Source organism: Heloderma suspectum, chromosome 3 (assembly GCF_057233095.1).
Source record: "Heloderma suspectum isolate Gila_16-S chromosome 3, 16-S_ref, whole genome shotgun sequence".
In the NCBI taxonomy this organism is placed as follows: Eukaryota; Metazoa; Chordata; class Lepidosauria; order Squamata; family Helodermatidae; genus Heloderma; species Heloderma suspectum.
The window spans coordinates 322,899,529-322,924,371 of record NC_139460.1 but is presented as its reverse complement, the minus strand read 5'-3'; the positions used below and the strand labels follow the sequence as shown (position 1 = coordinate 322,924,371).

At 50.1% G+C, this 24,843-nt stretch overlaps 1 protein-coding gene across 1 annotated transcript in view; it reads left to right on the top strand.

Moving 5' to 3' along the window:
* The window catches only part of CHRND (cholinergic receptor nicotinic delta subunit), a 29,823-nt gene extending 6,187 nt beyond the window's left edge, over positions 1–23,636 (top strand). The window contains exons 3-12 of the mRNA XM_084842100.1: positions 562–606; positions 1,363–1,472; positions 5,206–5,361; positions 9,031–9,146; positions 11,419–11,619; positions 12,802–12,913; positions 13,585–13,699; positions 17,342–17,552; positions 20,837–20,955; positions 23,217–23,636. Coding sequence (XP_084698226.1) covers positions 562–606; positions 1,363–1,472; positions 5,206–5,361; positions 9,031–9,146; positions 11,419–11,619; positions 12,802–12,913; positions 13,585–13,699; positions 17,342–17,552; positions 20,837–20,955; positions 23,217–23,405 — 1,374 coding nt within the window. The 3' untranslated portion in view covers positions 23,406–23,636. The remainder of the gene's footprint in view (positions 1–561; positions 607–1,362; positions 1,473–5,205; positions 5,362–9,030; positions 9,147–11,418; positions 11,620–12,801; positions 12,914–13,584; positions 13,700–17,341; positions 17,553–20,836; positions 20,956–23,216) is intronic.
* Positions 23,637–24,843: the final 1,207 nt, after the last annotated feature.

Genomic DNA, 24,843 nt, shown 5'->3' with positions numbered 1-24,843 from the left:
TATACTAGTGTGTTACCCAGTTTTTTTTTCAACATGACAAAACTGCCCCTGCCCCCAAACCCTCTTGCATGCATCCATTAAAGCAGGGGTGGGCCACTTCTGAGGGTCAGGGGCACAGCCCCCTCCTGCCAAAATTGCTGCTGCTGAATTTGCTGCCCCTAAGGTGGCAAAACTCCCCCCCCCCCCGCACATGCACACACAGCAATTTTGCAAGCAAACAAGGTGCACAGGGAGCACATGGCTTGTTCACAACCATCACGTGCTCGGTGCTCCCTGCGCATGTGTTTGCTTGCGCCAGATTTTTTGCCGCCAGCACGGTAAATTCAGCAGTGGCGGTGGGGGCGGGGGTGCCAAAAAAAGATTCCCTCTCCGCCTTTGAATCTGGTTGCCCTAACTCCAAAACAACAAAGCCCCTTCAAACAAAACGGACATCCCTCATTTCCACACATCATGCTCCTGTCAAACATGACGCGTGTGCTAGACAGCTGATACTCCGCTTCCGAAAGTTTCTTTATCCTTGAAGTTCTGGGTCTGAAGGTTCTTTTGTGTGTGTTGTTACAGAAAGAGGATGACGAAATCCTGACCACTAACGTCTGGATTGAGCATGTGAGTAGAGTAATTCATGCTGGTTCCAGCCTCTTGGGCAGCTAAGGTGGCCCAAGACCACCTCGAATCCCAGGTAGCGGCAAGGAATGCTGGGACAAAGTTTATTAATTAGTTAATTTAAAAAATTTCTTGGCCACCTTTCAGGGCAGAAGGCCTCCCAAGGCGGCTTACAGCAATAAAATACATACAACAGTTAAAATATTAAAAGTGATAAAGACATAACACAGTAAAAACAACAAAAAAGGCAAATGGCCGCTCTCACATTGAACTTCTAGATGCCAGCAGTGCAGTTACCTTTCTCACCACCACTGCTGCCTGGGCCAGGGGGAGAGGCAGGTGAACAAGCAGGTTGCCATGGTGAAGAGGGGAAGCCACTCCGGGGGTCTCTTCTCAGTGGGCCCCGTGGGCTCTCGGCAGGTGCCCAACCATGCCGACCCTTGGCGCTGGCCCTGACGCTGTGCCGCCTTATGCCTCCTTCCCACCATGTTTTTGACCGTGGGCCCTAACTGGAACGTACAGTCCCTTACAAGGCAGAGAACAGAAGTAAAGGGGCGGGAGGGGGTGGAACAGCGGTCATTACATTAGCAAAGGTAGGGATTAATCTTTACATAGCTGTGCTAGGTACAGCATCAAGAGGAGGCAAAATTGGGTAGTGTCACCTCGTGGCTGGAGGGCACATTGTTCGCCACTCAGAGAGTGCCCAATCATTGTAGGCAGCAGACAGTCTGAATGGCACGTATTCTTGGCTACCCACAGGGGTGGACAGACTACCGGTTGACATGGAATGAGAATGAATTTGGGGGCATCAGTGTGCTCCGCCTCCCACCAGACATGCTGTGGCTGCCAGAAATTGTCCTGGAGAACAAGTAAGCATTTGCCAGGTCACTCCTAGAGTCGCCAACTTTTCCACTGGGCCCTGCTCTACCTTAGGTCTACAGTGGGCGAGGGTGGGGAATACCTAGTTTTGACCTTTAAAACTCTATATGGTTCCGGCCCAGCCTATCTTAAGGAGCGCCTCCAGCAACACCAGACAGGCCGCTTAACAAGATCAGCCTCGGATGGCCTTCTCTCTGTCCCAACAGCCAGGACAGCTAGACTGGTGGGGACGAGGGAGAGGGCCTTTTCTGTGGTGGCCCCCACTCTGTGGAACTCCCTCCTTAGGGAACTCCGCCATGCCCCCTCTTTAATGAGCTTCCGTCGTGCATTAAAAACATGGTTGTTCAGGCAGGCATTTGGGGTGGGTTAGGGTATTTTAGAAAATGTTTTTACTGTAGAATTTTATTGGTTTAAACTGTTTGATTGTACGCTGTACATCGCCCAGAGTGGCTGGGTGACCAGCCAGATGGGCGATTAATAAATTTAATAATAATAATTAAAAAAAATGCTCAGTGAGGAGCGAGGCTGAAGGAGCAGGATGAATCCTCTCTAGTTTGGCGGGGTGTGTGTGCCTGTGTCTGTGTCAGCCAACTAACGTCATTCACCACTAAATTTGCCTGGGGGGAAAACTATGCATTAGGAATGTAGGAAGCTGCCTTAGACCCAGTCAGACCCTGGGTCCACCTAGCCCCGTATTGTTGACATTGATCGAACCTGGGGCCTTCCGCATGCAAAGCAGGGGCTCTGCCAATGAGCCATGGCCCCTCCCTATTGAACGGTTACAGTTGGGGGCCGGGGGTTATACACCAGCGCAAGAGCTCTGTGGAACTGGGCACCATTTACAGTAAATTCAATAAACAACTGCACATTTTTCTATTTATTTGTAATTCTTATATACCATTTTAGAGTATCATAAAAATTTTAATGTTATAAAATCTCTAAGCAGTTCACATATAAATATTAAAGATCACATTTAAATACACTATAAAATTTATTTAAATACACTATTAAAAATAATTTCAACTGCAGTAATACAAATCACATTTAAAATACACTATTAAAAAGCATTCCAATTACAATAACAATGCTAAACAATATGAGGAACAGGTAGATCTGGATAGACTGGAGGGCTGGGCAGAAAACAACAGAATGACATTTAATAGGGATAGATGCCAAGTTCTGCACCTAGGAAAAAGAAACCCAATGCACAGTTACAAGATGGGGGATACGTGGCTCAACCACACGACAAGCGAGAAGGATCTTGGAATTGTTGTCGATCACAAGCTGAATATGAGCCAACAATGTGATGTGGCTGCAAAAAAGGCAAATGCTCTTTTGGGCTGCATTCATAGAAGCATCGCTTCCAAATCCCGGGAAGTACTAGTTCCCCTCTACTCAGCACTGGTAAGGCCTCATCTGGAGTACTGTGTCCAGTTCTGGGCACCACACTTTCAGAAGGATGCAGACAAACTGGAGAGGGTTCAGAGGAGGGCAGCAAAGATGATCAGCGGACTGGAAACAAAGCCCTGAGGAGAGACTGAAAGACCTGGGCATGTTTATCCTTGAGAAGAGAAGACTGAGGGGAGATAGGATAGCACTCTTCAAGTACTTGAAAGGTTGTCACAGAGAGGAAGGCCAGGATCTCTTCTCAATCATCCCAGAGTGCAGGATACGGAATAATGGGCTCAAGTTCCAGGAAGCCAGGTTCCGGCTGTACATCAGGAAAAACTTCCTGACTGTTAGAGCAATACGACAATGGAACCAATTCCTTAGGGAGGTGGTGGGCTCTCCCACACTGGAGGCCTTCAAGATGAGGCTGGACAGCCATCTGTCAGGGATGCCCTGACTTGGATTCCTGCATTGAGCAGGGGGTTGGACTCGATGGCCTTGTAGGCCCCTTCCAACCCTACTATTCTATGATTCTAGATGGAACAGCATATGATTAATTGCAATTGATTACAAGCCAGAGGAGGCCTGGGTAAACAAGCTTGTTTTCAGTAGATGTTTGAAACATACTACATTTTCTGCTTCCCAGACTTCATGGGGGAGGGTTTTTCCAGAGGGTGGGTGCCACCACTGAGCAGGCCCTTCTTCAAGATACTACGTGCAACATTCTATTGGTTGCAGAACAACCAGCAAGGGATGTACCTTTATCAACAGATCAGCCCATTCAATAAAAAGCAGCTGTCTTTTAAAAGCAGGATCCTCTGCTTTAAAAGAGGTTGCTGGCTGGGAGTGATGAGAGAGATAATCAGTGATGGGTAGCCACTCCTGTCTGAGGGAGGTTGCTAGGTTGCAACCTAGAGAATTCTGATTTTCCATTACACAGGGAAGCCAGGTAACCATGGCTACCCCAACCTGTTCCTTCACAGGGTTCTTTTACCTGCAGCTGGTCCTTCTGGCCCGCCTGTGGTAGGGCTTAAGAAGAATCTCAGATGCTAATGCAGGCAAGGGAGGTTGACAGACCAAAGTGCCTTATTCCTGATGGGGATATTTAGTAATGATGCCTCCTGTTAGAAAGGCAATTAGCAGAGAAAAAACAAAAAGGCAAAACAGAATGAGCATTCACCAGTCCCACATGCACACAGGGTACCTTAGAACAATAAAGGAGACCACACCTTTCTTCAGTGAAACCAAGAAAAGAGTTTTACTCCCAAATATTCTTGCATATACAATGCAGGTATAGTGTAGAGTTTCAAAAGAATTTGTTCAGTCTATTTTTGTGTTCCTTTATACCAACAGGAGCAAGAGTGCAAACACACGTGCTCCCAGCAATGGAGGAGATGGGGGGGAGGAAGGGGAGGAGCCAAAGGAAGAAATCACAGGAAACCACACTGTAGGCTATAGAGATCCTAAGGCCAGCTGTGGCCAAAATTTCCATGAACAAACTGCAACACTACCTCCTGCCAGTACCTTGCAGACGAGGTTGCAATATTCCCAACAATTCCAGCCTTCCCTCAAGCTGGCGCCCTCCAGATATGTTGGACTACATAGCTAGCTGGGGGATTAAGGGAGATGTAGTCCCCACACATCTGGAAGGCACCAGCTTGGGAAAAGCTGCTTTATTAATTTCTCGGTTCACTGGGTACTATTGGCATGGGGTGCCATGCTTGACAGTGCCTTGAGCTCCAATGAGGTGCTGGGCTGGATGTGATGCTGGGGCATCCCTGAGAGGCTATCCCCCTGAAGGTCAGCATGTATGATTTGGGGTGGACCATAGGTTAACTTGGGGTGCACACCCCCAGTTCCTTATTTGTACTTGTCATCTGAGGTTCTCTTGCATTGAAGTGTGGGACACTCTCCCAGTTGATATATAATTATTGATATGATTTGCCTGGAGTCTCCAGCAAGGAGCAGCTGATCTCTTAGAGCTGAGGTGGGGAACCTGTCGCCCCCCAGATGTTTTTGGACTTCAACCCCCATCAGCCCCAGCCAGCTTGGTCAGGGATAATGGGAGTTGGAGTTCAACAACATCTGGAGGGTCACAGGTCCCCCAGAGAGGATTTAGGGCATCTAGAATTGCAACGGTCCCTTCTAGGACCATCCATGGGCAAGATCCAGTCTCATCATTACCATCCTACATAAGCTATGCTACATGTTCTGGTGAAAGAGGAGGCCTGTCTTCTTGTCAGAGCCAATAGGACGGGTTTCTCTGGGCTGAATGGGGCTTGGATGGGAAGCAAGATCCTCCCTTCATCAATGTGGCTTTTTCTCCCTTCCCAGTGTCAACGGTGGATTCCAGATCACCTACAGCTCCAACATACTGCTGTCCAGTAATGGCAGCGTGTACTGGCTGCCTCCCGCCATATTCTCCAGCTCCTGCCCCATCAATGTCAACTTCTTCCCCTTCGACTGGCAGAACTGCACCTTGAAGTTCAAGTGAGGAACAGCCAGCCCTTCTACTTATTCCTTGAGCATCGTTTGGGCCCCTGAATTCCCAGCAGACGTTGTTATGGCATAACTGCCTCTCTGTGGTTGCTAGCGGGGCCATTCTTAGGGAAGGGAGAGGTGCCCATGTTGGCCATAAGAAAAAAATCCCCAAAATCCATAATAGTGTGATACCTTTACAAGGCCTACTCAAAGGACATAAAAAATGTGCAAGCTCTTGAGATCTCCAGATCTCTTCATTGGGCAAGATGTTACAAAAAGTGGGTTTTTTCCAAGTTCTGCACCTAGGAAGAAGAAACCAAATGCACAGTTACAAGATGGGGGATATGTGGCTCAACAACACTACAAGCGAGAAGGATCTTGGAATTGTTGTCGATCACAAGCTGAATATGAGCCAACCATGTGATGTGGCTGCAAAAAAGGCAAATGCTCTTTTGGGCTGCATTAATAGAAGCATAGCTTCCAAATCCTGGGAAGTACTAGTTCCCCTTTACTCAGCACTGGTTACGCCTCATCTGGAGTACTGTGTCCAGTTCTGGGCACCACACTTTCAGAAGGATGCAGACAAACTGGAGAGGGTTCAGAGGAGGGCAACAAAGATGATCAGGGGACTGGGAAGTGGGAACAAAGCCCTGTGAGGAGAGACTGAAAGAACTGGGCATGTTTAGCCTTGAGAAGAGAAGACTGAGGGGAGACAGGATAGCGCTCTTCAAGCACTTGAAAGGTTGTCACAGAGAGGAAGGCCAGGATCTCTTCTCGATCATCCCAGAGCGCAGGACACGGAATAATGGGCTCAAGTGACAGGAAGCCAGATTCTGGCTGAACATCAGGAAAAACTTCCTGACTGTCAGAGCAATATGACAATGGAACCGATTACCTGGGGAGGTAGTGGGCTCTCCCACCCTGGAGGCGTTCAAGACGAGGCTGGACAGCCATCTGCCAGGGATGCTCTGACTTGGATTCCTGCATTGAGCAGGGGGTTGGACTCGATGGCCTTGTAGGCCCCTTCCAACCCTACTATTCTATGATTCTATGGTTGGGCGTGGGGGGACAGGAGAGAAAAAAGCCAGACAGTTGATGTTAAAGTCATGACGTCAGAGTCTTAGGATAAAATGGGGGAGGAGGGATTGCAAACATCATTATGGAGCTCTACCAATGACAGCTGGATTTGATATATTCAGATATATAAAATATCTTGGGGGAGTCAACTGGGGTTTTATTCTTTCTTGTTCCCCACAGTCCTAGGGACAGATCCAGGTGAAACTTGACACCACTCACCACCTGGTGCTGTCCAATGTGAATCTCTGCAAACCCTCCTCTCCCATTTCCTCTTAAGACTCCCTGGCCATGATACAAGCATCATGACTTCAACATCAAGTCAGCCACACTTCCCCCTCCTATTTCCCCCTCCCCGCCACCTGCTTTTTGTAACAACTTGCCTGACAAAGAAATCTGGAGATGTCGAAAACATGCACAGTTTTTGGCAACTTTTGAGGTGGTCTAATAAAGGTATTACACTCATATGGATTTTGGAATTGTTCCAACTGATGACTGGATGAGAGGCAGGGAGCAGAAGGATTATTTGTGGGGAAGAGCTCCATGGGAGGGGTGTTAAAACTCTTCTAGCCCGAGGGACTAATCACACTTCGAAGAAGCTTTTGGGCACTACATTCAGGAGTTGAGAATAAAACTGCCAATATCATACTGCCCTTATACAGATCTATAGTATGACCACACTTGGAATACTGTGTACAGTTCTGGTCACCACACCTAAAAAAAGATATTGTAAAGTTGGAAAAAGGGCAACTAAAATGATCACGGGGCTGGAGCATCTCCCCTATGAGGGAAGGTTACAACAGCTGGGATTGTTTAGCTTGGAAAAAAGGAGGGTAAGGGGAGACATGTTAGAGGTCTACAAAAGTATGCATGGTGTGGAGAAAGTGGATAGGGAGACACTTTTCTCTCTCAAAAATAATAGAACCCAAAGGGGTCATCCTATGAACTGATTGGTGGGAGATTCAGGACAGATAGAAGGAGAGACTTTTTCACACAGTGCAGAGTCAAACTATGGAATTCGCTACCACAAGATGTGGTACAGCCACCAACTTGGATGGCTTTAAAGGGGGGTTGGACAAATTCCTGGAGGAAAAGGTTATCAGTGGCTACTGGTCCAGATGGCTATGTGCTACCTCCAGTACCAGAGGCAGTGAGCCTATGTACACCAGTTGCTGGGGAACATGGGTGGGAGGGTGCTGTTGTGCTTATGCCCTGCTTGTGGGTTCCTGGTCGACAGCTAGTTGTCCACTGTGTGAACAGAATGCTGGACTAGATGGACCCTTGGCCTGATCCAGCAGGGCTCTATGTTCTTAGGTTCTAACTGCTCCAAGGAAGAAGGCTAGGGTTATGTGTCGGTGACATCACTAGGACTGACCCTTGGTCTGATCCAGCAGGGCTGTTCTTATGTTCTTATTCCAGTGGTGGGTGGGGATGAAGCCAAAAGGGTGTGGGGCCAAAATACAAAACAACCCAACAACCCAAAACACCAGCATAGTTTAACTTTAAGCTCTTACTGCTAGAAACTAAACTTTAGGAGAGGCATTTCAACCTACTATCTACTCTAAGTGGAAGTAGTGGGAGTCATTCCCACTTCTGCCACCCAAGACACATTTAACTGAAGATGCAGGGGACTCAACCTGGTGCCATCGATGCGCAAAATATGGACTCTAGCACATGCTGTTGCACTCTAAAAAAAACCCTGTAGGCTATTGGCCTAACTAAGGACTTCAACATCTCTAACAAAATTGATCAAATCTTGCCAGGAAGTAGCCAGGGTGAGCAACAAGGAGAGATAGAAAAGTTGTAATCAGCCACGTTAATCCCTTAGAAAACACCTCAAAGGCACAATAGGATCATAACTTTATTAGGGCCAACTAAAATGCCCCCAAACTGTGAGTGAGCTTTGGAGTTCTCCCACGAAGGCGAGCAACTCTTTGAGATATTCCAGATCCTACAAGCTGCAGTGGGGTTGACATCAGAAGAACTTCATTGCCCCATAATGAGGATGCAAGAAAGACCTGTTTAGTTTGGCCCTAAGGTGCATCAGCATTTGCATCATGCAATTTTAACCACAGGTCATAGAAGCAGAGGAGTTTGTAAGAATCCATAGTCAGGGTGTTCCCCAAATCTGGCTAATATGTGTTTTTATTCTTCACACTCCTCACTCCAGAAGGAAAGTACTCACCAAATGCTTTTTATATAGCCCAGCCTTTTCCAACCTGGTGCCCTTCAGATGTGTTGGATTACAACTTCCATTATCCCAAACTGGGAATTATGGGAGTTGCAGTCTGACACATCTGGAGGGCACCAGATTGGAGAAGGCTGATGCAGCCCATTCAGTGGTGGCGTGTGAATGAGAGACGTTCATTTCCCTAGCTGTTACTGTTTTCAAGGTGTAGTCAGTGTGTTATACATAGTTTTTAATATTGTAAATGAGCCCCAGGCAGAGCTTGAAAGGGGCTTTAAATAAATTCAATAGCAGTCAGTTTTATAAAGTTTGCTTTAAAAAATTGTATTGGAAACCTTAAAAAGGCACTCGGGGAGATCTTCACAAAAGGGCCTCTTGGCAAATAATGGCTGTTTGTCTGTGTGTGCCTTTCCCAGCTCGCTGATGTATGATGCCAATGAGATCAACATGGAGCTCATGTCAAAAAAAGAAAAACATACCCTTCGGGATTACCTGGTCCAATGGATCATCATTGACCCAGAAGTCTTCACCGGTAGCGGGGGGCTCGGTTGGGGGCTGCAGGGTTGGGAGGGCAACCGTGGCTTTTCAATAGACATTTTGTAGGCCAGGAGATAATGAGCGTCAATTGTTAGGGATGCACGGGAATCCCAGTGGTCAACCTGAAAGTGGTTGAGCTTTTCCCAAGAGCTTGGTTCAAGCATTCACACCATCTCCACTGCTGATGCCTCCTCCTCCAGCCCCAACCTGAAGCAATTCACCATTTGCCAGCTCCAGGTTTTTCAGAGCCCGTGGAAGAAGACAGCCTCCGTGGGCCCCTCCCTCAGGGAGCCCCCCTTCTCACCGCCATGGCCACAGCTGCCCTTGCCCCTCCTCCTCTTCCTCATCGTTGCGCCCGCTTGCTTGCTTGACTGGCAGATTGCCAGGGAGCACGCAGGCCGGGGCGTCTACTCCAACTCCTCCTCACTGCAGACGAATGAGCAGACTGGAATGCTGAAGTGGAGAAGCAGCTCCAGGGGGCCCTTGTCACTGGGCCCCTGCTGGGGTGTGGGCCCTTGCCAGGCGCCCCACCATGCCTACCCTTGACACCAGCCCTGAGGGGAAGGCAGCCCTGGTGGCAGCTGTGAGCACTCTGGAGGCCCCAGAAGAGCAGATCTCCATGCTGCGGAAGGAACTGTCAATCCTATCATCCTTGCTGCAAAAAGGATGCTACTTGTGTCATTTCCTCCGGGGAGGAGGCCCTTCGGGAGTCAGTGACAGCACCTTCTCCCCAGCGGAACTGATACTGCCCACCGCCGCTGCCGCTTGCCTCCTTCCCCTGCTCCAAGTGAAGTAACTGGGCCCTTGGAGCAGGGGAAAGGGGCGTCAGAGGCGGGCACCCACAGGGTCGGGGCCTTGTTCCTGGTTCGTGGGCATTTAAACAAGCACACTTGCTGGGGGGTGGGGGAGAGAAATCTTGTAATTCAGCCTTCCCCAACCTGGTGCCCTCCAGATGTGTTGGACTGCAACTTCCAGCATTCCCCAGCCACATGGATTTTGGTGGCCATGCAGTGGTGGTGATTCTGGTGGTGGTGGAGCAGCCTACAGTGGGTTCCAGGGGTGGCAAATTGGTCTCCAGACCCTCAGAAGGTGCCCATCCCTACCTTAGCTGTTGGAAGCTGCCTTCCTGTGAGTCAAACCAGTCCTCTGTCTTGCTCAGTGATGTCCATTCTTCCTGCCAGCCACTCTCCAAGGTCTCGGGTAGAGGTCTTTTCAGCGGGGGCTCTGATGTCAGTGGGTTGGTGAATCCGTTCCAGGTTTCAGTCAGAACCAGTCAGAACTCTCAAGGAGCCATCCAAGATGCAGAAACACCTTGGACAGCTCCTTGAGAGTTCTGACTGGTTCTGACTGAAACCTGGAGCGGATTCACCGACCCACTGACATCGGAGCCACCAGCCTTCGCTGGGTGTCTTCAGCCCTCGCTCCCTGGGAACCTTTGACTGAGATTGACCAAGGGAACTTCTGCCTGCAGGGCAGAGCTCTTTGTCCAGCTAAGTTCCTGCCTCCCGCTTTCTGTACTCACTGGGCATTAGGGCAAACACTTAGCTCTGGATATACGAGGCCGAGGCCTTAGAGCAGGCTTAAGCCACCTTTAGGGGCTGTTGGCAATCTGAGAAACCGTCCCGGGCACCACCACAAAGTGGCTGCCATGGGAGGCGTGACTAGTCACAAAGTGCCCTGCCTCTGTCACAAACTTGCTATGGGGCCTCATAAAAGGTAAGCCTCCGAGCCTCGGTCCACCTTCCAACCCCCACATCTGAGGTATAGCAGTAACTAAAGAGGATGAGCTACCTCACAACAGGGGTAGGAAACCTTTTTGGGCTGCGGGCACATATGGTATTTTGATAAACTGTCCTGGGCACCACCACAAAATGGCTGCCATGGGAGGACAAGCCAAGGACCAGTCACCTGCCCAAATGACTGAGCACAAGTCAGAGGTGGGGTCTGAGCCCCAACACGCTGAACAACTCCTTTGATCCCCCCTGCCCGTTTTCAGCGCCAACAGAAAGCTATTCCACCGAGGGCCGCTCTCCCAACCTCCTGCTCTGCCGGCCACCTCATCCCCCTCCCGCCTCGTTTTCCTCTCAGTCAGGATCACCACCCACACACAGACTCCCAACCAGAACTGATTTTGTTTTTAAAATAAAAAAGCGGGAAGGGTGGTGCTCACAATGGCAGGCGCCAAGAGAGTGATCCTGCCTGAGAGCTATGGAGACAGCCTCTGAACTGGCCGTTGACTCTCTCTCTCTCTCTCCGCCCCCACCCAGAGAACGGAGAATGGGAGATCATCCACAGGCCAGCCCGCAAGAACACTGACCCAAGCGTCCCTCGCAACAGCAACAGGCACCAGGACATCACCTTCTACCTCATCATCAAGCGCAGGCCCCTCTTCTACATCATCAACATCGTCACCCCCTGCATCCTGATCGCCTTCATGTCCATCCTGGTTTTCTACCTCCCAGCTGAAAGTGAGCCAAGCCCCTTGCCTGCTCTCCCCTTGGGTGGGGGGCGGGGGCGGGGAAGCATCACTAGCCCTCCTGCCACCCCACTGACATTCTGTGAAGCCCACGTCCCCAGTTCCCTCCCTCCCGCACCCCTATATGAAGTTGCCTAATGTCACGGTTGCTTCCAGAGTAGCATTTTGAACTTTTTTACGGAGGAACCAAACAATGTCCTTGCCAACCGGTTGTGTTCCGGTCTCTGTGTTTCCCTCCTGCCTTTCTCATTTCTTACTTGGTTTGTGGTATTTTTCCCCCCTTTTACAGAATCAACCTCTCCAGCATGGGCTGGCAAAGGACGATTGAGGCTTTTCAGGGCTCCTGTGCCTTCAATTAGTAGCTTCCTCCTTGCAGCTTGGGTGGCTTCCTTTGGAGCTCAGCAGGATTACTGAGGACTACCCTCTGAATTGCCCCTTAATAACTCAGTTCCTTTCCCCTATTGTGGGGTGGGGCTTTACTTACCTCCTCTCCTTTTTTCGTTTTCAAAATCGTGAAATGGTGCTATGTTGCAGTAAAACAGCCAGGCAAATTAATGAGAGGAAATAAGTAATTAAAGCCCACCTGCTTCCCCCTTCCTCTTCCCTCCCCCCAGTGGGGAAGTGAGCACTTAGTGGGCAGTTAAGATGGTATTCATCAGTAATGACCTATTTTGAAAACATACTTGCCACTCCCCTTGATAACCCATCATTGAGGAGGATGGAAGAGGACTTTAAAAGGGGGACGGTCTCTAATATGAGTTCTCGAATTCTCTCCCGTGAGCAGATGAGGCACTAGACCAGGGGTGCAGAACCTCTTGCAGCCCAAGGGCCAAATTCCATTTCAGAGAAGCTCTGGGGGGCTGGGTGGGTGGGGCGAGGACAAAAACACACAAATAGCACCACAAATTAGCTTCAAGCTCAGTGGCGGCTGGCGGCTCCAATGTCAAGTGGCTGGGGCCCTACCCAGCGGTTGGTGGCTGGGGGAAGGAGGCGGGCCCGAGGGAGTGCACGTGGCCGTCTGTGGAAGCCTGGGTGGCCAGTTTTGGCCTGCAAGCCTGACGCTTCCCACCCCTGCTGGGCTAGATGCTGCTCGGAGCCACGCCAGCACAGGAGCTGCTCCCGGGGCTCTGTGGGCTGGGTCGTGTCCTGCTACCCCTTTCTGCCTTCTCTCCAGGCGGGGAGAAGATTGCCCTGGCGATCTCCGTCCTGCTGGCTCAGTCCGTCTTCCTGCTGCTGATCTCCAAGCGCCTGCCAGCCACCTCCTTTGCCATCCCTCTCATTGGCAAGTAAGTCTTGCTCTGCCCAAAAGTGACTCCGCTTCCAGGGCCGGAAGGCGGCAGCAAGGAAGGAAGCAGAACATCTAGGTCAGACTTGAGAAAAGGAGGACTGTCTGGGAGGAGTGTTGCCCTGAAGAGGGGCCATCCCGCTCTTCCACGAGATACGCCTGGCTCTTCTGGGAACCTACAGCGAAGTCCCTCAGGGGTGGAGGCGGGTATTTTCGGGAGAGGCAGAAACCAGGGAATGTGACCCGTTTTTGCTGTTTGCAGGCTTGTTTTGGGCCCTATGAGTGTGTGCATGTCAGAGTGTCAAACACTAAGCTCGGTGTGCCTCTGGCACCTGAGGTGGAGAAGTGGGACATGTTCTTCCTGGCAGTGGCACCCATGTTGTGAATTGGCCTTCCGTTGCCCGGTTTAAAAAAAACAGACAATGGTTTTAAGGTTTGCTTCTACATACAGCAGTTCGGAAATTTGCTATTGCTTCTGGTACTTTAATTTCTGCTCTTTGTTGCTGGATGATTTTTAAAAATTATTTGGGACCTCACCCCCTGCCACCCTGATAGTTCTAATGGTTATTCCAATGGGAGTTGAAGGGCCTTCAGTGGGACAGAGCATTAACACTTTTGAGCACATAGGCAGAGGCACCTGACCCTTATTCATGTACTATCCACCCCTGGTAGGTACCTGCTCTTTGTCATGCTCCTTGTGACCGTCGTGGTGGTGGCCTGTGTCATGGAACTCAACATCCACTTCCGCACGCCAAGCACTCACATCCTGTCCAACTGGACCAAAGAGGTGAGCCGCGAGGGCCGGACAATGGGGAGGGGATGGAGGAATTCCCATACTAGGTACCAAAAGAGAACTGTATTAAAATACTTTTAATTCAAGAACTAAAGCCCTTCAAGAGAGTGCCATTTGTGCCTACTTTTGAATATCGAATACTGGCAAACACACCCAGGAGTCCATTGCTGGTGCAAACTTGCCCAGAGGTTCATCTTGTTAACACCTATGAGGGATGCCGGGGTTCCTAACATCGCCCCTTGAGGTCTGTTAAAAGCACCGCTGCTGATAAATGCTGCCCCTGGTGGTAGGAACACTGGAAGCTGCCCTTATCCCGCAGGTCAGAGTTTGGCCACCTGGCCCAGCATTGTTCTGGACTACAGCTCCCAGAAGTCTCAGACATTATGGTTAATGGTTTCCAAAACATCTGGAGGGCACCAGGTTGCCTACCTCTCCTTTACCTTGACTCCAGAGTCTCGGGCAAAGAAGGGTCTTCCCATCATCCTTTCAACTGGGAGATGCCAGAATTGAACTTGGGATCTTCCGCATGCAAGCCTTGTGCTCTAACATGCAGCTCTGGTACCAGAGCCTACACACTCCATTGCTAGCAACTTTGGGCAAAGAGAGACATTGCATTACATTAAAGGCAGTGGGAATAGTTTGGAAGCATTCCATGTAAGCAAACATAGTCTTTTCAGACAGGCTCTGAAAAAACAGTTCTGCAAGGTCAGTTTGGATTGGGGGGAAAGTCAGCTGAAGAGAGTGTCTATTGGTCAGTCCTAGTGATGTCACCGACACGTAACCCTAGCCTTCTTCCTTGGAGCAGTTAGAACCTAAGAACATAGAGCCCTGCTGGATCAGACCAAGGGTCCATCTAGTCCAGCATTCTGTTCACACAGTGGACAATCAGCTGTCGACCAGGAACCCACAAGCAGGGCATGAGCACAACAGCACCTTCCCGCCCATGTTCCCCAGCAACTGGTGTGCATAGGCTCACTGCCCCTGGTACTGGAGGTTGCACATAGCCATCAGGACTAGTAGCCATCAGTAGCCTTTTCCTCCAGGAATTTGTCCAACCCCCTTTTAAAGCCATCCACATGGGTGGCCATCACTACATCCCGTGGTAGCGAATTCCATAGTTTAACTATGTGCTGTGTTTTTATCACTGTTTTCAAAATGTTTGTGTGGCTTTTGTTTTTAAAGTAAAGCATTAACGTCTATATCTATCCATCTGTCTGTCCGTCTGTCCCTCCATCCGTCCATCTCTTTCTTTTAAAAAAGCCTGAAATACAAGGGGAAACGGCAGAGCCAGCATTCAGCTTCCTGAAATACACTGTGCATGGCAAATTATGAAGTTATGGCAAGTGATGAAGCCACAGCTGGGCCGGCACGTGCATCTTCCTTCAGTACGGGGAACGGGGCAGTGTCCTCCCGGCCCCTCCCCGAGAGCTGCAGGCTAGTTAGTCTCAGGGGCGCAGAACAGGCCGTGCAGCACAGCCAGCTCCATCCTGCAACGGAGGGGAATAGTCAGGGGACACATACTGCTATCCACACACACACTCCCCACCAGCATCTGTTGCCTGAGGTGGTTGCCTCACCATGCCTAATGGTAGGGCCAGCCCTGCTTAGGATTGCCACCTTCCCGAAAGAACCTTGGTCCCTGTTCTGTAGATGCTCATGTGCATTTAGTAATCCGTTCACATGCATGCCTGTTAAGACTGCATGGGAAATCTCCTGAAGGCTGAGCAGAGAAGCACGAGACAGACAAGCCACTTCAAACACGCTGCTTTAGGCCTGCATGTCAGCCTGAGGTTTATCAGTAGGAGCCCTTATGCAATGGAACGGCAGCAGCTCCCTCCAACCCTGAACGGAAGAGGCAATCAGCAGGATGGCTTTGTTGCTGGATTGAACCCTTTTCCAACTGCAGGTGTGGGATCGAACATCTGAAAGGTCAGCCACAGCTTCCCACAACCCGGCAACTTCCAGAGGTGTCAGACTACAACTCTCATCATCTCATACATGATTGGAGTTGTAGGCTGATGATGCCTCTGGAGTGAGCTGGGATGGCAAAGGCTCCTCTGCCATGTAAAAAACCAACCCTCCCCCCCAAGAAACAAAGCTCTCTATACGTTCCAAGCTCACTCATCCCTGAGAAAGCTAGACGAATATGTTCCCCTATTATGCTGGTTTTGTAAAGGAACATAACAAGAGCCAGTGGTCCATCTCAACCAGCATCCTGCTTCCCATGGGGCCAAAAAGATGCCTCTGGGAAGCCCGCCAAGCAGCACATGAAAGGAACAACTGTCCCCATTGTTCCTCCCCCAAAACTGATATCTAACAATGTACTGCCTCTGGACACAGAGAGCCTTTCTATATGAGGCATTTATTGTGCATTTGTTGATTTCTCACAGTAGTTTGTGGGTGCTTTACATGATGTCATCATACTCCAGGGCCTCGCCTGAGCTTTGCAACCATTAAAAAAAATTTTTTTTTCTAACAAGGAAAGTTTGGTATATCTGTGAATGGTAGCACGAAACCCTAGTGCAGTTCCGCTATACCACAGTGTCACCTAGTGGTTGTGTAATGGAACATATAGAAAGGCAGGTTAAGAAAAAAAAAACTGGGAAAAAACCCTGTGTAAAGGTGCCAATCTTAATCCCACAAAGAATCCAGAAGCAGAAGCTTCGGTAAAGTGGTGGGTTAAAAGCATCATGTAGTAATGCCCAGAGGCTCCTTTTAGCTATTATGGCTAACAGGGCTAAGTATGTGCAGGGAGTTCTTTTTTTAATTGGAGGCAAGGCTGGCCTCAAGGGTAGACAGGGTTGGGCCCCTGCCGAGGGCCCACACCCCAGCAGGGCTCCATTGCTCCTCCCCTTCACCTTTGCAGCCTGCTTGTTCACCTGCCTTGCTCTGGTCCAGACAACGGACTGGACCACAGAGCCAGTGTAGTGTAGTGGTGAGAGTGACGGACTGGGAGCTGGGAGATCCGGGTTCTAGTCCCCACTTGGACATGGAAGCTCACTGGGTGACTTTGGGCCAGTCACAGACTCTCAGCCCAACCTACCTCACAGGGTTGTTGTTGTGAGGATACAACAGAGAGGAGGAGGATAATGTAAGCCGCCTTGGGTTCCTTGCAAGAGGAATAAAGGCGGGATATAAATGCAATAATAAATAAATAAATAAATAAATAAACAAACGGTGGTGGTGAGAAGGAGGAGTGGGAGATGCCCCGGCCTGTTTCCTTATTGGCTCCCTGACTCCCAAGCAATCGAGTGATAGCAACCATGAGAAGGAGGAAGAGGAAAACACAAAGCAGCTGGTGACAATGGTGGTGAGGGAGGGAGGGAGGGTCCTCTCCGAGGGTGTGTCGCCAAAGGACCCTCAAAAACCTGGAGCTGGCGATGGTTGGAGGGATTTGATCCCTGCCCTACCAGAGTGAAATGGTACAGGTGAAGAACAGATTATATATCCCATGGTTTAGACTGGCTCTCAGAAGAATACCCCTTTTCTAGACAAATGGAGCCTGGCTCCTTCCCTTTGCTCTCCACCGCTGGCCTGGGGCACCCGAATGCGGGGGGCAATACATTTCCAGCAATGCGGGGTTTCTTTAGTCTTCCTTCACCCACCCCTTGTCCCTTCCTTCTCCCTGCCTCACAGTTCTTCCTCGAGACCCTCCCTCGCCTCTTGCACATGTCCAAGCCAGGCGAGGGCGAGCCTGAGCGACGGGGTGGCCCGCTGATCCGGCGCAGCAGCTCTGTTGGCTACATCGTCAAGGCCGAGGAGTATTTCACCGTCAAGTCCCGCAGTGAGCTCATGTTCGAGAAGCAGTCGGAGAGGCACGGCTTGGCCAGCCGGATCACACCCGCAAGTGAGGATTCTGGGATGGGGCAGGTGGCTGCTGCCGGCTGCACAACGTGACGGGGGTTTTGGTGGCCCTAAAGGGGGATTAGACAAAATCCATGGAGGGGGAGTGGGCCACCAAGGGTTGTGAACCACGGTAGTTACATTGAGCCTCCATGCAGAATGGTGGCATGCCTCTCCATAACAGTTGCTGGTGGAGAGGGCTATTGCCGTCGTGCCCTGCTGGGGCTTTCTGGAACAGACATAGGCAACCTGATGCCCCCCATATAAGAACATCAGAACAGTCCTGCTGGATCAGACGAAGGGTCCATCTAATCCATCCAGCCATGGGTCCATCAAGGGTCCATCTAGTCCATGGGTCCAGCCATGGGTCCATCTAGAGTCCATCTAGTCCATCCCGCCATGGGTCCATCTAGGGTCCATCTAGTCCATCAAAGGTCCATCTAGTCCATGGATCATAGAATCATAGAATAGTAGGGCTGGAAGGGGCCTACAAGACGATCAAGTCCAACCCCCTTCACAATGCAGGAATCCAAGGGTCCATCAAGGGTCCATCTAGTCCATGGGTCCTTCTAGTCCATCCAGCCCTGCTGGATCAGACCAAGGGTCTATCTAGTCCAGCTTTCTGTTCACACAGTGGCCAACCAGCTGTTGACCGGGAACCCACAAGCAGGACACGTGCGCAACAGCATCCTCCTGCCCATGTTCCCCAGCAACTGGTGTACATAGGCTCACTGCCTCTGCTACTGGAGGTAGCACATAGCCATCAAGACTAGTAGCTATGTTTTGGACTACAACTCCCATAAGCCCCAGCCCGCATGGCCAATGGTTGCGGATTGTGGGAGTTGTAGTCCAGAGCATCTGGAAGGCACCAGGTTGCCTGTCCCTGTAGAGGCACCTGGCTGGCCCCTGCATGTGACAGGATGCTTTTTTTGTGTTGTCCAGCAGAGCCATTTTTAAGAGGGGGAGCCCCAAAGGTAGGACTGAGGAGGACGATCCTCTTCTGGTGCAGCAGTTGCCAAGGTGAACAGAGGTGGCTCCTCAGGCTGCAGCGTGGGGCCTTGTCCTCATTCACCTTGCCCTTATCCATCTTTCCCCGCAAGCTAGATCTGGGTTTAGTAAACGTAAGGCAGCTTTTTCCAACCTGATGCCCTCCATATGGGTTAGACTACACATAGCTGGCTGGGGGATTATGGAGTTGTGGTTCAGCACATCTGGAGAGCGCCAGAGTGGGGAAGGCTGGTATAAAATACAGGTATGCGAAGAATTTGTTCCAATGTGAAAAAGAAGAGTAGGGTGCAATCCTATGACCGCTAGACAGTGGCTAGGCGGCCGTAGGATTGTTTGGTTTTGGGGAACTGACCTTGGAGCCCACAGAATTTGTACCTAACACCAGTACACATTTTCCGAATGCAGTAGTTGACAGGAAGTGTTAATATGGGGGTTTTGGTAATAGATTGTAAATTTGGCTGGTAGATTCAAAAATGTGGACTGTTAATTTTTAATGTCTTCATTGCACTCTGCCTTGGCTTGCTTTCGTTGTTTTAATTGGAACAGCAGCTTAGAAAGTCATTCATAAATAAGAAATTGTTTAAATTAAACCCTGTGCAATGATACTGTGCCAATCTGCACTTATGCACATTCAAATTCTCAGCCTAACCTCCCTCACAGGGTTGTTGTGAGGGGCAAAACAGGATAACCTACTGTCTGCCACCCAGAGCTCCTTTCTTGCAGCCCCCATTTCTCAGTCTGGTGCAGGGGTGTCGAATCGCTTTCAGCATGAGGACCGAATCCCATTTCGGAGAAGCTTTCAAGGGTAGGCAGGACCAAAGGCGAAAGGGTGGGGCCCAAAATAGCAGCATATTTTAGCTTAAAGCTCTTCCTGCCGGCATCTATGCCTTAAGAGAGGCGTTTCAACCTTCTGGAATGGGGAAAAAACTGTACAAAAGCCAGGAAACCACCAAATGGTTGGTGCTCAGGCAAAAGGGGTGGAGCCAGGGGAAGGGGGCGTGGACTTCTGGGAAACCCCAGCAGGTCAGATTGGGACTAGAGTCTTATTTGTTAATTTTAAAACATTTATTCTAAATACGACGTGCTGCTAACTAGTCGACCATAACTCTCATGACTGGGGGCTGAAAACAAAGCATTTTTTTTTTAAATCAAGGACACAGAAACCTCACAAGAGAAGACAAGAGTCCCCTGGACCTTTTCCTCCTCTTCATCATTGCAGTCTGCCTGCTCACCTGCCTCTTGCTCTGGCCCAGGCAACGGGTGGTGAGAAGGAGGAGCAGTATGTCCCCGGCCTGGTTGATCGCGGGCTCCCTGCCTGTCAAGCAGGCAGTAGCAATGACGAGAGAGGAAGAGGGGGAGCGAAAGCCGCTGGAGACCATGGCGTTGAGAAGGCAGACTCGCTGAGGGAGGGGGCCATGGAGAGCGTTTTTCCCAAGGGCCCTCGGAACCCTAGAGCCAGCACTGTGTGCATGGGTGGTGATGCAAGGTGTGAGAGAGAAACAAGAATTCCGGTGAGTGCTTCAGGCCTTCCTCACAGAGAGGCAGGCCAGGATCTCTTCTCGATCATCCCAGGGTGCAGGACGTGGAATAATGGGCTGAAGTTCCTGGAAGCCAGATTCCGGCTGAACATCAGGAAAAATGTCCTGACTGTTAGACCCCGTGGCAGCCATGTTGTTGCTGCGCCTGCAGCCCTTCCTCAGAACTCCAACTGGGCCCACTGGCCCCAAAAGGTTGGGGACCCCTGGCTTAGCACTTCGGAAAGATGAGCTTCCCTCCTCATCCGGAGGGAAAGCGGTGTTACAGGGAGAGAGAGCTTTCGCCTGCCTTGCCTCCCATGGGCGAAGCAGCGGCACTCAGAGCAGAACCTGAGGATCTCAAAGCAGGGGTGGAGGACAGAGAGAGGAGAAAGAGCTCCTTCCTTCTGCAGACCCCATCTGCTTTTGTTAATGCAAATGGGAGCCAGGACCAGATCAGACCCGGAAGGTGCAAAGGTCAGGTATTTCGGGGGCCAGCCAAGGAGTGACTGCCCCAGCAACTCTGCCATTCTCAAATGTCTCACCTCAGAGGCACAACCCTACTGGCACCCCTTGTCTCCTTTGGATCGTGAGGATCCGCTGAGGCTGCCTTGGTGGCTTTAGGCCCCACATGATCCTGCCGCTTGGACCCAAAATCTGCTCCTTGCTTCCTTTGCTTGGGTTGCCTTGACCCCGCATTTGCGAGAGCCTCTCCTGTCCCTGGATGCACCCTGCTCAAAGCGGCTCTCGCCCTTCTGCCCTCTAGGGCCAAACCCCCATGGGGTGGATGGCACACAGGAGCAGCTCTACAGCGAGATCAAGCCAGCAATCACTGGGGCCAACTTCATCATCAAGCACATGCGGGACAAGAACGACTACAACGAGGTGGGCACGCTTGGGCGCACTGACGGGGCCTAGTTTCCTCCTACCATGTCGGGAGCCCAGAGAGCGTTCCTGTTTCCCAAGCTCAGAGGGGTTGCTTCTGCTCTAGCAGTTGACAGTGGTGCAGCTGGGCTAGCCTTCTCCAACCTGGCTGGGGGATTATGGGAATTGTAGTTCAACACATCTGGAGGCCCCCAGTTTGGAGAAGGCTGACCCAGGTAATTTTAGATCCTGGATTTAATGAGCTTATGGGGTGCTCCTTTAGACAGCCACATGGATTGCTTCCACTGTGGAATGCACAAGGAACATCTCTCCTCCCGCAACCGCCCTTCCATGCTTTACAGGTAACGCTCCTGATACGTTACAATAGCAGTAACACTGTTTGCCAACCTGACTTAAGAAACAACCACTCTGAGCAATGCAGGTTTGCATTTTAAAGTCACATCATAGTGCTCTCGTGACTAGAGGAATGAAAAGGGGTTTGTTTCTCCTGCCCTCATCACCTGCTGTTCCCTGGACGGTTGTTCGGGGGCTGGGCTGTGGCTGGGCTGTAGGGCTCAGGACTTTGGCCCCACGGTCCAGCCCTGGCAGCACCACTGGCTGTTTAGTCTAGAACAGACATTCATCGTTCACACACTGTCCCCCCGCCCCCCACCCGCCCCCCGGAGAATCCAGGCGTTGTCCTTGCCTTTGCATGCCTCTCAGTTCTGTGCTGTCCTCACAGCTTTTCCCAGACTTGATGTGTGGCCATTTTTTTCAAATGAAATGCAACTGCAGTGGCAGCCGGTCCAGTTTTGACTAGCAAAGTACTGCTGAAGCGTTTCAGGAGTGCTGTGCCTTTGTTTTATGCACCATATATACCCTGCCTTTCAATCACGTGGGTCTTAAGGCAGCTTGCAACGGCTTGTAATAACAACATTCCCCCCCACCCCCCAAGCCCCTTACACACAGCCACGCACGCAATCCAGCGGCCGTTAGTCCTTTGGCTTACGGATGGGGCCAGGGAGGGCGTGCTTCCTTTTGGTTCTGCAGCCCAAGAGCGACTGGTAGTTGGAAATGAGTTACCTTTCTGGCAGGAAGAAGGAAGCAATCTCCTTGCCACTGCTTACCGTTTGGCTGATGCACGGGGCCAGGCTGGTCCTCCCATTGCTGTGATCTTCTTCCTGGGTGCGAGGAGGTGCAGCCGCACAATGGTCCTGGGGCCCCTGTCCAATAGCGAAAGTGATCTCTTTGGCTCTGCAGTTCTGGAGCAATTAATTCTTAGCTTCTTTCTTGCCCTTAAAAAAGGGGGGATGCATGAGTTGCTTCCTGTTCACCCCGAGTGGCTGCAGCATTCCTGAATTATTAGTCAGTTCCTGTTCCACAGTTGTGGGGAGGATTAATTGAGGGCTCCTTCACATTGGGTGTTTATCCTGCGATTGAGATGGCTCCTTCACGGAAGCTTGCTGGCCCTGACCTTCCTGCACTAAATGCCCTTTGTTCTGCCTTTAAATAGATCGCAGGTGATGAGCTATCAGATTACCCCCTTGTGTTCTTGAGTTCCCTCCATGAAAAGAGTTAAAGCGGCAAGAAGAGGAGCGAGATCAATGAAAGACAATGGAAGACTCAGATACAGGGAGAAGGGGGAGAGGGGGGGAAGGAAGCACGTGAAAAAGGGAGTCGTCGTGATCCTGCATTTAAAACGGAAGCAGGATTTAATGCAGGATTTTAGGCTGGTGTAGAGATGCCCTGTGAGCTGGGGAACGTCTCCCCCTCCAGGTGTTGTTGGGCTGCAGCTCCCTTCATCCCTCAACATTGGCTATGTTGGCTAGGGCAGATGGGTGCTGCAGTCCATCAACATCTATAATCCATCAACTTCCCCACTTCTGGGTTAATTACTCATTTCCACTTCACAGCCTGAGCGTTGTTCGTTGGGTTTTTTTAATTTCTTTTTTATGAGAACAATTTTTTCATTTTCCAAATTGAGCCCCCATCTCCCGTTGCCTCTGGTCTCCCCACACCGCTGGCTGGCCACACAAACTGACCACTAGGACTGTTTTGTAGCCATGTGCCACAGGATGAGGAAGGCAGGTGTGCTGTGGGGGCCATTCCTTGATCTTCTTGCTCTCTGCGGCAGGCTGTGCTCTGGACGGCCTGGCTTGACCAGTGAAGGGAAAGGTTTTTGTGGGTGGTATTTGCCTCTGCGTGTGTGTTTCTGGGGGGCAAGGTTTGGTGGCCTTTTGCCCCCTTCCAACCCTGTGATTTCAATGCACCTCCACTTGCAGGAGAAAGACAACTGGAATCGCATAGCCCGCACGGTGGACCGCCTTTGCCTCTACGTGGTCACGCCAGTTCTGAGCCTTGGCACCTTATGGATCTTCTTGATGGGGTTCTACAACCACCCCCCACCCTTGCCCTTTGAGGGGGATCCGTTTAACTTCCATGAAAAGAACAAGCAGTACATAGAATCATAGAATCATAGAACCATCTGGAGATGGGTATCTTTGCTCCCTGATTTGGAGTGTCAGCGCCTTGACTCATGAACATCCACCATCCATCCCTCTTACCTGTGGAATGGGATTGGGAATGGCGCTCCCCTGCCCTGTCCTTGCAACTGTCTGGAATGTTGCAATCTCTTAAGTTATTTCTGTTTCTTGTTGTATTCGCTACATTGCAATAAACATGTAATAAACACTGTCTTTCCCAAACGACAGCTCTTGGATGATAGGATGGATGGGAGAACACATGGAGGCAGAGGGCAATGTTATGTTACAATGGATGTTGAAGAGGAAGGGTGAAGACAGAATATAGCATAAAATGATATAATATAACATCAGGGTGGACTGTAAGCAGCCTTGCCACTTTCTAGACCTATATAGATTTCTATCACAGGGAAATTCTGAAATAGTTTTGTACATTTTCCCGTGTTCAGTTTGAACTGTGGAAAAGCCAGGTATGCAAGGCACCTATTGGCCAACACCTGTGCCTTCGCCAAGGCCGGCCTAGCCCCTGGAGCAGTTTTGCAACAGTTTAAAAATGCTAGTAATATTTTTTAATAAAGTGAAAAATGAACATTATATGCAGTGACTAATATAACAGAAATATTAAGAACAGGCTTGTTGCACCTTAAAGATGAACCAATTTATTTTGGGGTAAGCTTTCGTGGACACCATCCACTTCATCAAATGAATATAATCTGATGGATTTGATGAAGTGGACAGTGTCCACAAAAGCTTAAGCCAGAATAAACTGGTTAGCCTTTAAGGTGCCACAAGACTCCTTGTTGTTTTTGCTGCAACAAACTAACATGGCTACCCCTCTAGAAATATTAACGTTTTAAAGCAAAATATTTTGGCTTCTGCCTTCTTCAGCTGCTCTACTGTGAACCAAAGCATTGATTTTGGCCCTTTGAATCACATCAGAGCTGCTGACGAAGATGTAAGCTGGAAGGTTTTGCTTTAAGACTTTAGTATATAAAAGTTATATAAAACATAGAACAGATAACACACACAACAACATATACCTAAGGGTGCAATCCTATGACAAGGTTGGAGCCAGGCAAGCCTCGTTGGGGAGATTATTATTCTATAAATTGGGAGCCACCACTGAAAAGCCCTTCTCCCTTGTTGCTGCCCTCCGAGCCTCCCTCAGAGGAAGTTCCCGGAGGACAGCCTTAAATGCAGAGCGTAGTATACTGTTATGTTAGGCACTGTAATAAATATATGTAGTTAGTGACTCATTGCATCCTTCCAGGATCCAGAACAAACTTGTCTGAAGTTCTGTTTGATGCTTTAAAAATGTGTGCGTGCGCACAAACTCACACACACATACACCACTTAAAACATTTTCTTTTTGTAGAGGCAGACAATCCTCCTGAAATATGAAGGGGAGCAGAGATTGCAGGGCTGGCAG